This window comes from Falco peregrinus, chromosome 3 (assembly GCF_023634155.1).
Source record: "Falco peregrinus isolate bFalPer1 chromosome 3, bFalPer1.pri, whole genome shotgun sequence".
NCBI classification, from domain to species: domain Eukaryota; kingdom Metazoa; phylum Chordata; class Aves; order Falconiformes; family Falconidae; genus Falco; species Falco peregrinus.
Window position 1 is genome coordinate 4,791,876 of NC_073723.1, and position 12,618 is coordinate 4,804,493.

General features: G+C 42.9%; 1 protein-coding gene across 1 annotated transcript in view; it reads right to left on the reverse strand.

Moving 5' to 3' along the window:
- Nucleotides 1-12,618, reverse strand: part of COL22A1 (collagen type XXII alpha 1 chain) — a 237,337-nt gene that overhangs the window by 133,238 nt on the left and 91,481 nt on the right. The window contains exons 6-10 of the mRNA XM_055800757.1: nt 9,398-9,521; nt 7,078-7,353; nt 5,950-6,030; nt 5,233-5,346; nt 4,594-4,638 (exon numbers count right to left, since the gene is read on the reverse strand). Of these exons, the coding sequence (XP_055656732.1) occupies nt 4,594-4,638; nt 5,233-5,346; nt 5,950-6,030; nt 7,078-7,353; nt 9,398-9,521 (640 nt within the window). The remainder of the gene's footprint in view (nt 1-4,593; nt 4,639-5,232; nt 5,347-5,949; nt 6,031-7,077; nt 7,354-9,397; nt 9,522-12,618) is intronic.

Here is a 12,618-nt window from a genome sequence, read left to right on the forward strand (position 1 = left end):
ATAGGGAGGAAAAGAGAAAAATGGTCAAGCAAAAACCAAGCAAAACTTTTTCTTCACTTCTAAGAGGAACAGGGGTAAAAGGGATAAAGAATCAAAGACAACACATTGTTTCATAAATATTAATCAAATACAGAACTAAAAGCGGTGCCAAAAGCTGCAAGTGTAGGAAAAATACCTGCAAATCATTGCCACATACTGCTCTGCAGTGACAAAACAGGAAGAAGGACCAGATGAGGCTATACCCATTACTAAGACTAATTTAAGGCCACATGAAGTATTACCACCAGCTCCTTCCATTCCTCTAGCACCAGGAGCTGCTGGAGAGCAGAGGGCTCTGACCACACACCTCTATCTAGCTCCTGCCTGGTTCTTACCCAAAAGGTATAGACCACAAATACGCTGTGCTAAACTCCCCATCCACCACTAACAAATACAATTTCCTCACCTATTTGTACCTCCCAATGTCTTTTGCTTGCGGAGAGTTTAGGCAGCTTGGACTTCAGTGTAGACATGGTATCAAGCTGCAAAAGTCTCAGACCTGGGCTAGGACCCTCCGTTACCACAGCAGCAATAAGTCAAATAACCCCTGCACTCCCCAAATCTCCCCAGGTGGACCACAGTAGGATTTAATTTTGTGGCTCTATTCAATTTGTCCTGATCTATGCCTCAAAAGAACGTGCTTAGCTGCACCAGACACTGAAACATTTGCTGCGCTCACACTTTCTTTTCCCCACACGAAGACAGGCTTTCAAAAGCACAGGGAATAAGACAGTTTCTTTCTCTAACCTTTATCAATTTTTTGGCAAAAGAATGAAACATCACAGAGCAAGTAGCATATATGCAAAACCAATGTCATAGTCAATTCAAGTAGGCTGTGGCAAAATTCACAGAAGTTTTTATGCAACCATTTATTTTAACTCAAAGTACACTTAAATTCTTTTTTAATTTGGAGGAAAAAATACATCCTGCTAGAGCATGTCTAATTCACTAGACTTCACAAACTCCCCATAGGCAGGTAAGCAATCCATTTCTATGATGTGGACAAAAAAAGATCTCAGAGAGAAGTGATTTTCTCTAAACTTGGATCAATAGCAGTGCTGGAAGAGAGCACAAGCCTGTTGACCACCAGCCCAGTACCCCAACCAGCCAGCCTGGCCGCCTGCAGACAACGCAGAATACAGAGTGAGTATGGAAGGAAAACAAATTAGACTGGACTGTCATTGGCACCTAAAAGTTATCAATGGGACCCAGCTTCAGGCATGTCAGCCAATTCCTCCAAAGCCATTTCCTACCTCACTCTTCCCCAGTATCATCCTTTACTGTATCGCCTTCCAAAGCACGTACGCTGTGTCTCCATGCATTACACTTAGTGTGGCAGCACAGGTGATTGAGGCAGAGGCGTTCATCTCCGAGAGATTTTTTTCACTTTTTCTAATAACTACAAATGCCTCTGTTTTGCCCTGCCTTTGGAGACTTAAATTAGAGAAGAATAGAAACTCATTATCTTCCCACACTGGTTATACACTTGTAATATTTCTACTGGTCAGATGGTACAGTAAGAAAAGGTTGTCCAGACCTCCTCCCTTAAAAGAAGTAATATGTTACAAGAGCTCAGGATAGCAGAACCCAAACACCAGTCTTCAACTCAGATGGAAAGAACCACATTTTCTTTACTTAACAGGCCCTCAAACTAACCCTTTTCTTTAAAAAAAAAAAAAAAGAAAAAGAAAAAGAAAAATAACCACATAGCCATTATTCCTTCTTTGGATAAAGAATGAAAAAGCCAGCAGCTACTACTGGTCCAGGAAAAAACAAACCAAACCCTCTTACCTTCGAGAAGGAGCCTCACAATCCTCCTACCAAAGATTCTTGTTTTGGAGGAAAGGGGGTGTTTTGGTTTTTTTAACACTGACCTCTCTCCTTACTAGTATCTCCTGGTGAGATTCATCTCAGGTGATTCCCACGTCCCCTGCTGAGACGCATTTTTCATGTGACTCCCATCAGCTGTGTGCTGTTTTTCTGATACAGCTGAACCAGCCACTTTGCTAGGTTCTTATATGGCCATATAGTATCTCACAGGGCATTTCTCATTATAAGCCTATAAAATATTTTTGGATAATGCTCAAGCACCTGCAGCCTACCTAAATATTTCTTGGGCCTCAGTTATTTATGGGTAGTTTTCATCTTTGCAATCAATCCCAAATAAGAGATGCTCAGTAGGGATGTCTACAGAGAAAATTATTAATTTTGACTCAGAGTCCCAATGTCACCCTGTTTCCACCTTTTCCTGATGATTTCTTTCCTTATTTGTTTACTCCCACCTCCCTGTTTAGTCAATTAAAGCTTGGTCTTTTCTTATGCTGCATTTGCACATTAGCCTCTTTTAATTAAACCTAAAAGTACAGTAGAGAACTTATGATTTTAATTTTTTTACTGTTTCTTGAAGGCCCAGCTCTTGGACTCAAGTAGAAAATTGAAATCTTTGATATTCATTACTTTAAAAAAAACCCTTTACAGCTCTCCTCATTACACAACAAAGCTTTAAAACCCTTGCAACTTAGAAATGAGGAGCCAAGTTGAATGATCCTAAAACATATTACAGACATTTATAACCCCATAATGCAGAAGCCACTCACATTTTTGCGGGGCCTTAATCTTTCCTTAATAAAATAGCAGGTGATAATATTGGGGGGTTGCAAACAGCATTGACTTTCTTCCCCATGGCCAGCATTTTAGCCTGGGTAGCTCAGTAATGTTGCAGAGAAAGAGAGGAGGCGGCGATATTAGTTCCTGCACATAAAGCAGGGACTGTGACAAGCTGGTCCTTGGCAATAGCAATGCAAGAACTGCTGTCAAGGGCGGTATACGTTATTTAATCACATCTTTGCAAGTCAGGAGCAAAAGCTATTACTTGCCTTATTTAGCAGATAGAGAAGCAAAGTCATTCGTCTGAAATCATCACATTTGTAGCAAATTGTTGTCAGAGCCTGGATTTAAATGGCATCCTCCCCAGCTCCCTGAGACTGACACAGTCCTGCCTTGGCTGCATACAAGCCTCGGACCATTGCAGCCCGGGAAAAGTCACACGCATCTGCAGAGCTCTTCAGCAACCCACCTGCAGAAGTGGGACAGCCATTCTGGGATCTGTTACAGAAAACCTGCTGATGCTGTGCTTGTATATGTACTATTTTGTATTCAACTAGTATCTCCTGCACCCCAGCAGTGTGCCATGTTACACAGTATAGACATCCTCACCAGCGATAGACCTTGTCAAAGCAGTGAAAGACAACGGGATGTTGCTGCAGGGTGCTTTTATTATCAGCATTGTCCTTCTGCAACCTCCTTACAACAGTCATGGCTCTGTCATTCTTCAAAACAGCCCATGATTATTTAAGCTGTCACAGATTAAAATAGAAAGTTGCTATTTATATACGTGTGGAAGCATAAAGAAACATTTTCTGCAGTTTCAGTCAGGCACATCTGAGCATTAATGTGCCCCTGTTCTTTCATGCCAGTAGAAAACATACTCCAAAACACATCGTCGTCATCCAAAACTTCTCCCTGCAGACAACAGACTAAACCTTGCCAAACCCCCCCCCCAACATATTTCTGAGGATGTCTGACCTTCCAAGACCCAGAGATTTCTCCTTTCCCCTCCCATACTGTTTTATAATAACTGAGTAACTTTTGGTGGGGTATAACTCATTTATTCACCAAACAGGTACAAATTCAGTGACTGAATTTGTGGAAGTAATTCAAATGAAAATAGTTTTGAATATAAAGTGTTCCCAAACATAATTTTAATCACACATGTAGTGAAATTGGGAACCAACACCACCAACTTTCACCTCTCCAGCAAGGTTGTGAATCTTTGTTTTCTGCCAGTATACGTGCTCCCTTTAAGTCAATTGTCTCACAGCTCTATTTGTAAGGCAGAACAGAAGGAAGATGTGGGTATGTTGACTGTACATGTGTATATCAAAGAAGCTTGCAGAATATGCAGGATAATATAGAGGCTGCACTGTGAAACTTGAAACAGACATCACAACCATGCTCCTACCCTTTTATCTAGGAAGATTACTGAGGAAAGTGTCCTATATTTAACATCATTACTCAGACAATCTTGCTCAGGATAACAGTCTGTGGTTAATCCTTTATCCTAGTCTTAGGAACTTCAGTAGAGTGTAACTTGGAGGCTGCTGCCTAGCCTATGGATATCTAATACTGCTGAGCAAGGCACAGCACAGAAGCAGCATGTGGTTTTCCAAGTGACTGATCACAAAAGCTGTGTGTGACCTAGTGAGTAACACTAACTTGCAAAAATGCCAGTTTAGAAGCTACAGGAAAAGATTTTGGAACATGCTTACTCTAAGGATGACATAAAGCAGCAACAGAGAAGCTCAAAGGCAAGCCTAGAGCAAAGATACAAGATGACCAGTGTCTCCTGCAGTCCCATGCTCATCCAAAACTATCTGAAGTCAGTTGTATGACAAATTGACTCGTATTTCCTTAAAACTGTCAACTCCACAACTTACTCTGAAACTGTTTTTCGGTTGTTTGTATTAAACAAATGAACTAGCACATATTACTGACCTTTTGACCTTTAGGACCTTCAGGGCCAATTGGCCCTCTCTCCCCCTAAAACAAGAAGAAAACAACATGATTGCTTAGACCAATCTTATTGTATATCAAAGCAAGGGGCCCAATCCTACAACACCTGAGGACAATAAAAACATTTTCAAGTTTTAGTGGAGAACAGACTAAAACTGATGTGCCCTCAAAAAGCAGTAACAATGAAGCTGGCTTCTCAGAGGTCCCAGTTACAGCAAAAATAAGCAAGCACACTGCTTTTAAAAGCTGAGATTTTTTTAAAATATGGCTATATTTACCTTCAGGATCTCTTCCTTTTTACTTGAAGAAGGATGCACGTAACTGGGCTGGATAAGAATAACCACTTTGTTTACAAATTTGTTACCAGGACTACCAGCATGATCAAAAGCACTGAATTAGATAAAAAGAAACACCTGGGAAGACTGTCATTACCTCTGCAGACATCCCACCTGTGAATAACACATGCCTGGCTCTTTCTGTGAAGCGCTTTCCACCTCTAGGTCTTAAAGTGCTTCACAAACAAATCCAGTCTTTCTTAAAGCTCACTTGCGTGGTGTCATACCCCTCTTTCCAAACCTATCCAGCATGCCTCAAATGAAACACACTCATCTCAACACTCACCTTTTGTCCAGCAGGACAGGAGCAGTTGAGAGTCTTGAGGTGGCCAACCTGCTCGTTGCCAACGGTGGGCCTCACTTCCACGGGAGGTGCTTCCGTCAGGACCGTGACCCGGCACTACACCCAAATACCCAAGGACATGACAAAGCCTTCAGTGCTAGAAAGCTCCCTCTTCCACCCACTTTAAAGAAACCACGTAGGCATTCCTGGATAACATACAGCTAAATGAGGCCTAACGAGAAACAAAATCCCACAAAAGCCGTTCATTCAAGCAACAGGGAAAAATGTGGCAAAATGAACAATGAATCTTTTTAACCAAGTTCAAGGGGAGAAGAGTGAAAGGAGGGTGGAAGTTTCTAATGAGAGTTGGGCACAGGAAACTAAGAAGCAACTGGCACCGTTTTAGCTCTTCCCAAATAAAACCAGCGGGAAACAAGTTGCATATTTCATGCTGCATTTCTTCCATCATCACTTCAGATTTTTGTTTCCCCTGACAGTTTGACAAGGAAAGAGAAACCTGGAAACTTCAAACTCCTCATACTCATCACTCTGCAGTGGTCTTCTTCTGGCACTGCTACGTTATCAATTATATAGTTAAGTTTCATTCACCATCATTAAAAAAATTATAATCCCACACTGCCATATATTCCCTGATTTATGTAATAGACTTCAACAAAGAGAGTTCATGTGAAAAGGGATAAATGACAAAGAGAAGCATACTGGTCCAGAGGGAATGTCACAGCAGGTCTCCAGCTCAGCATGCCGAGAATCACAGTAAATAACCATCCGCTGAAGATCAAACTAGAAGACAAAGTGAGGCATTAATCTCAGAGACAGTGAATTGCTAAAGACTCCATGTCCTTTTCCTTGGATACAAACAGTGCAGATGAATACAAATAGAAACCAGATGGGGCAAACTTCACCGCTGATTCTATGGATCCTGTAGTCAATCTCTCTCTCTTTCTCTCAATAATGGACCAATGCCTCAGCGTGCTCCAAAGGTGCTGAGCTAATGAGACCTTGAATATGTCTATTAAAATTCTTGTGCAGGTTTTCATGCAAATAAGGACGCATGCTAATCCGCATGTCCTGGCCAAATTTCTGTCTGAGAAGATATATTCTGACTACCCCTATCCTTCCCAGAATTTCATCTAGACATAAAGTTTGGTTTTCTCCTGTTGTGCCTTGCATCTTCTGACCATTTACCCCTGGGTGAGAAATGCTATTAGCACATTTAATATGCACATTCCATCCATTTTGCACAGCTAAGAAAGATTACACAAGTCTCAAAACACCAAAAAATCATGCGTAAGTTACACCAGGTTAACATTGCTACTTGGACAATCAGATCCAACCTGCACATCTCAACTTTAGTTCAATTGGAGCAAGTCAGGTATCTTTTCTGAGGAACTGAGAATATATGGTGACTTTAACAAGCTTTCTTTTTCCCCCCCGTCTCTTCCCATCACAGGTGGAAAGATTCATAATGTCAAGATCAGACAGCAGAAGACCTTTACGTGTGTAGTTCAGTTGCCAGTTTGATGGTATTTGTGGATGATTTTATGTCTGATTTTAACTATAGCACATTCTGGGACTAGAAACAAAGATGAAATGGATTTGTCATTTTTAATCCCTATTATGCAATACTGACAGTCTCACATAAAAAGACAGCGAGTCCTGTACATCATGAGATGCCAATCTGTCTTAGCTATGGAACACAGATAACATTTCAGTGATGCTGCTTCAGGAAAAGGCTCAATTGCAACATAACCCCCAAAACTCCATTCACATGCTGCAACCCCAGTGCTGAATGTCACCCCAGCTCTAATCAACACACGTAATACTCACATCAACAGGGACGCTATCATACAAGCGTTTGCCAATCACAGTTTTTCCTTGAATGTCAATATTTTCCCTGTCTTCAATCGGCAGCATCTGCACCAGTCTGCAGTCTATGTAAAGCGAGACAGCCTTGGACTGTATGCTGAGGGCAATTTTGTGCCAGCTGCGGTCAAAAAGATCACTGACTCGTGCATTTCGGAAGACAACTCTCACAGCGTCCTTGGTGAGCCCAATGGCATTGTACTCTAAAGCTTTGTTCTCTCCGTCCAGACGGATAGAGACCTGCAAGCCGACAAAAGTGATTTTGCTAAGAAAGTGCAAAGTCTTCTCCTTCCTCCCAGCTGCTTTCCGTCATGACTGACACCACAGAGTCGGGGATGGTACAGCATGAGGTGAGAAGCCCAAGCAAAGAGCAGAGGACAGATTTGTGCGAGATACAGACAGGGAGCTTACACCTCTACTAGAAAATAAGACAGAGCAGGGCAGAGGCTCAGGTGCAGATCTGTGACCATCTAATGCCTTCTCTTGCGAGTACAATGCTTGACATGGTTTCAGGACATGCCATCCTTGATGCCTCCTAGGCAATGCTTGGGCATGGTTGGGCGGTAGCACATCAGGGGCACCTCCCCAAAGGCAGACAGACAAAGCTGAACCTGTTTTGGATTCCTCTGTCCTGTGTACTCCTCCACTACTTCCTAGCTGGCTCTGTGCTCCTTAGTACCATCACACGTCCTCAAGCCATCCCATGGGGCAGGAACAAATGCCTCGTTGCCTGGTATGAAACCAATTTTCTGAGCTGTAGCACTGCTCGCACTTTATTTCAGATGTTTTGAACAGAAAACTAAAGCTACACTCACCCACTGTGTTGCAAGCTATGGAGCAGGCAAAAACAGGCTTTTGAAGACATTATATTTTAGTTCATTTACAAATTGATTTCTTTTTTTACCAACATCAGGCAGTTATCAGCAAGCAGCAGGGAACGGAGCAAAGCACAGGGCCAGGGGAACAAACGGTGTGTCCACAAGCTGCAGAACTGGAAGTTTGGCCACTACACCACTGAGCCATATCTGATGTAAGCAGCTTAGGGCAGGCTAACTCCAGGTCTGACCCAGCATTGCCACACAGCTGAGCACTGCGCTGGCTGGAAATGCACGCTCAGATCAGCATTAGCTCAGAAGTGTTTGCAGCCTATAAGCTATGCAGGTCTGCAATGTATTGGCCAAACCACTACTGACTTTACATGAAACAAGGCTCATGAGGCTCTAAGGCACTTCTGGCACCACATTTAAGGCACTTTTGAAAATATTATTAGGAATTTTGAGCACTTTTTCCTCTCCATTCCCAAGCAGTTCAAGTTTTCAGCTGTCTCCAAGACATACTGATACACACATTTTCACTCTGCAGGAATCAGGAATGCATGTGGCACAGGAAATCATGTTTCATTTAATAAAGTGCAGCTGATAATTTCCTATATACCTTTTGCCACTGTCTGAAACTCAGTTGGCTAAGTCTTCAAACCGCATCTATCCTTCACTGTGAGTTCCCTAAAACTTTTTGAATACCAGTCCCAAAGCAACAGTACTGTGTTACACAGGTACCTGACCCCATACCAACAGCCCAGTTTAGAGTCATGGGTAATGCCATCAGCCACTTGTTTGTACTGAGCAGAAAAACATACAGCCCATCCAATCCATCCCTCTTCAAGCACACTCGAACCCCTAAACTATAGCATGCTGCAAAGAACATGCTATATAGGAACAGACAGCCCTTTGCTATGGTCTTACGGTATTTTTCCTCTGAGAACCTAAGAGTACTTGACAAAAAATAATTAGATCAAATTCTGAAGCAGCCAGGACTCAGGACTGTGGAGCAATGATAGGTGCTACATCCATGTCCTAAGCAGGGAACACATGATGTCTTTGCATGATAGCTAGAAGTCTGTGCAAAAACTTGACCTAGCTCACTGCTCTACACTACCTCTGTGTGGCAATCTTTTTCCAAACAGGCAAAAAATATTTACCCTAAACAGAACTACCTGAACAAAACAACCAAAAACCCGAGTGGTTTCAAGAGCAAGGACGGTATATTTTTCTCCCCCTTTCCAACTAACACATCTATCTGCATGCTAACAACAATCAAGGTCTATGTGAAACTTCCTTTGTGGTTTGAATTAGAGATAAAGGATTTTCAGCAAAATGACCTGAAAGACAGATAAAGGGATTTTTACTGCTCCACAAGGGAAGAGTGGGAGGTTAAGGCAAGAAAGCTAGTTCATGCAACGAAACAGAAACAAGGCTGTTCTTGCTGGCTGCAAAGGGCCTCATACCTGTGGGATGCCATACTTGTCAATAATCTGCCAAATATACCAGTCTTCTTTCCTGGAAGCCTTCCGGAATTTGAAGGTAGTTACAAAGGCATATTCATCAGGGAGACCTTGTGGAAATACATCCCTGGAATGGGGAGGAGAAAAAAGGGCAATGTATCAGGCTTAGCAGTAAAGAGCAGAACTTCTAAAACTGTGCATGTCCCAGCAATGCCTCCCAGAAGTATCATATAGTTCCTACAAAATCTGCTGTGTTTGGCAGCCTGTAGAGAGATGAACATGAGCTTGTGCCCTCCAGGTGGTTTTGTCCTTGAGGAGCCCTTTTTCATTCCAGTGGTGAAGCTCTCATATTAAATAAGAAACAGAGAAAATCTGCAGTCTAGTATCCACCATGTCAAAACAGTTATATTTCACTTGATGCTTCTGTTCATGCAGTCTGTAAATGTGTTCTCCAGATGCACTGGAGACCTGTGACATATGAGAATGGGCAGGCACACCTGAAACTCACTATAAACATACCAAGTTATAGCAACAAATATTGTAATATTTGCCCCAAACCAGGCTCTACACCTCATGCCTGTCCAGGAAGATGTTCTTTGGCCTGGGAGAACGGAAGAACCTTCTCAAATCAAACACTGCAAACACATCAGGCAGAAATTTGCACTGTGATCCATGTGTAAGTCTGAAGTAACCGAAACCAGCACTGTTTGACTGACCTCGACATAAGAACCTACTATAACATGAGTATGCAGGGCTAGACAGAGGGGATAACTAATCCAGTATCATTATTATTTTGTCACTGGATACCTAAGAATGAGAATGAACAGAACAAACATATTCCTCCTACCTCCAACTCTTTGGGATCCAGGGAGCAAATCAGAGAGAACTACAACTTCTATATTAATAATTTATTATGGATTTATCTGGCATGGACTTCTTCAGTCTCCCCTTGAACTCAGGTAAACTTAGTACCTTCACAACGTCCTTTGGCAAGGAATCACATAGATCTTCTACCCCCTGTATAATGAGCCTCCTTTTGTTTAGGACCTAGCTCAGTTCTTATAAGGGACAGCACAATAAACCTATTATTTTTCTGGGGTTTACGCCATTCGTGATTTTGCAAGCTTTGTTTGTAATGCCTCTAACCCTTCTCTTTTCCCAGCTGAAGAGTCCCAGTTACCTTCATTGTTCCCCCTGCCCAAGCTAGCCCGCTCCTCTGATCGTTCCTAAGTAGACCCTTCCTAAATATCATGTCTTTGCTTCCAGACATCTGAGCAGTCAGGCATAAGCACCCATTAGAAGACAAAACATAACAGCAGCAATTAATGAAGAACAAAACAATGAAGACAGATTCTTTTAAGGAAGACTTGACATAATCCATCACTACGCAGAAACTGGCACAGCCAAAGGCACACAAAACTAGAGACTTTTAATGGCGTTTAAAGCAAAAAACCCTCAGAATTTCCAGAACACTTTGTTTAGCAATAACAGCACAGGTTGAAAGTCAGTCTTTCCTAATGCCAAAATATTCAGTCATCTTTTAACCTGTGCTTTGAATTTCTTATCTTTTTAGCCAAGTTAAAAATTCAGAACACTGTGGTTTCATCCACTACTGTGGCTTTTGCTGTACAAGATGCCTGTGCAGGCTACGCACCAGTATAAACTGGTTTTTACATTGGGGACACAGGTGCTTTCTGAAATCTTCCAACACAAGAGAAAACTGAGCCAAGGTCCCACTAGCTCCTTTCCAAAATCCTTCCCCTAGGAGAGCAGACAATGCTGTCACACTTCTCGGTACTAGCTGTTCTAACAGGCGAGGTCCCAGCAGACTGGAGGTTAGCCAGTGTGACACCCACCTACAAGAAGGGCAGGAAGGAGGATCCGGGGAACTACAGGTCTGTCAGCCTGACCTCGGTGCCGGGGAAGGTGATGGAACAGATCATCTTGAGAGCCATCACGTGGCACATACAGCACAATCGTCACCCTTGTGGCAGTCACCATGCAGTACACAACTGGCATGCCTAGGGCACTGAAAGCCACCAAGAAAGCCTACAGGGTGTTTGGCAAGAGAGACTCAGCTCAGCCACATCAGTGCTCCCAACAAGGCACCCCAGCAGGTCTCCTTCACCACTGACGTGCCTTAGTGCAAATTTCCTGTCAAAATGGCTTTGGACACTCCTCGTGTCCATGTTTGTCAAAGTAGAGGATGCATGCCTCAGCCTTTAACATCAGTGACAGTTTGGGCTATTTTCCTCCAGCTGTCCAGGAAACCCCAGCAAGATAGCAATGCTGACAGTTAAAAGGCACTGCTTAGTGCTCCATCCTCTGGAAAAAAAAAACCAAAACCCAACATGGACACTTCTACATGAAAGTGCTGCCAGTGGGGGCATTTCCCTGTGGCTCAGCTCCTCACATTCTGTCATTTCAGCATACATGCCTAGCGCATTTACTGTTACTCACCCCTCACGACCGATTTTCACCATCACAACTGCATTTAATGAGTTCTCTCTCTGTCGTACCCTTTAAGATTTCAATTTTGGGCACAGACAGCCTTACTGAACTACTCTCCCAGCTACAGCCCACCCCCAACTACCATCTCCTAATGAATAAAAATCAAGCAGAAAAATGGTTCCTCACTTAATCCAGTGGTGGCACAAGACAGTGGAGTTACAGCTCTGGGGGTGCTTTACTTTCTTCCTGATCCATAGTACATTTGCTGTCATCACATCACACCAACAGCAGCAGGACACAGGGTTTTAATGCTGCCTGTCCCTAATGTTTCTTCAACTCTGGATATGCAGGTGTGCTTGGTTCCAAGTACGAACTGAAGGCAGTGGCTGTAACTGCGGCATCACTGCTTTGCTGAGCAGGGAGCTATAGGAGCATGTGGTTGAAATTAATCCCCCCAAGATACCCCACTGAGCCTTAGGCCTGACAATCTACAACCAAATCTGGACGAGCCAGCTGCTGGTCTCTGTGCTAAGATGGTCTTTCTTGATACCTTTGAGTTGGGAGCAGGAGTATCACCATGTGAACTTAAATTTAGAAAGGCTTTTCAGAGGCTTAATGCCCACAGAAATAACTGGGAGTTAGGTACCTAAATATCGTTGTGAGTCTGGCCACACGTCATCACATACAGGCTGACAAATGGCCCATCAGGTAGATTTAAACTGATAGAAAGCTATAATGACGTATTATGTGTCACCTTCAACTGATTTTTAAAG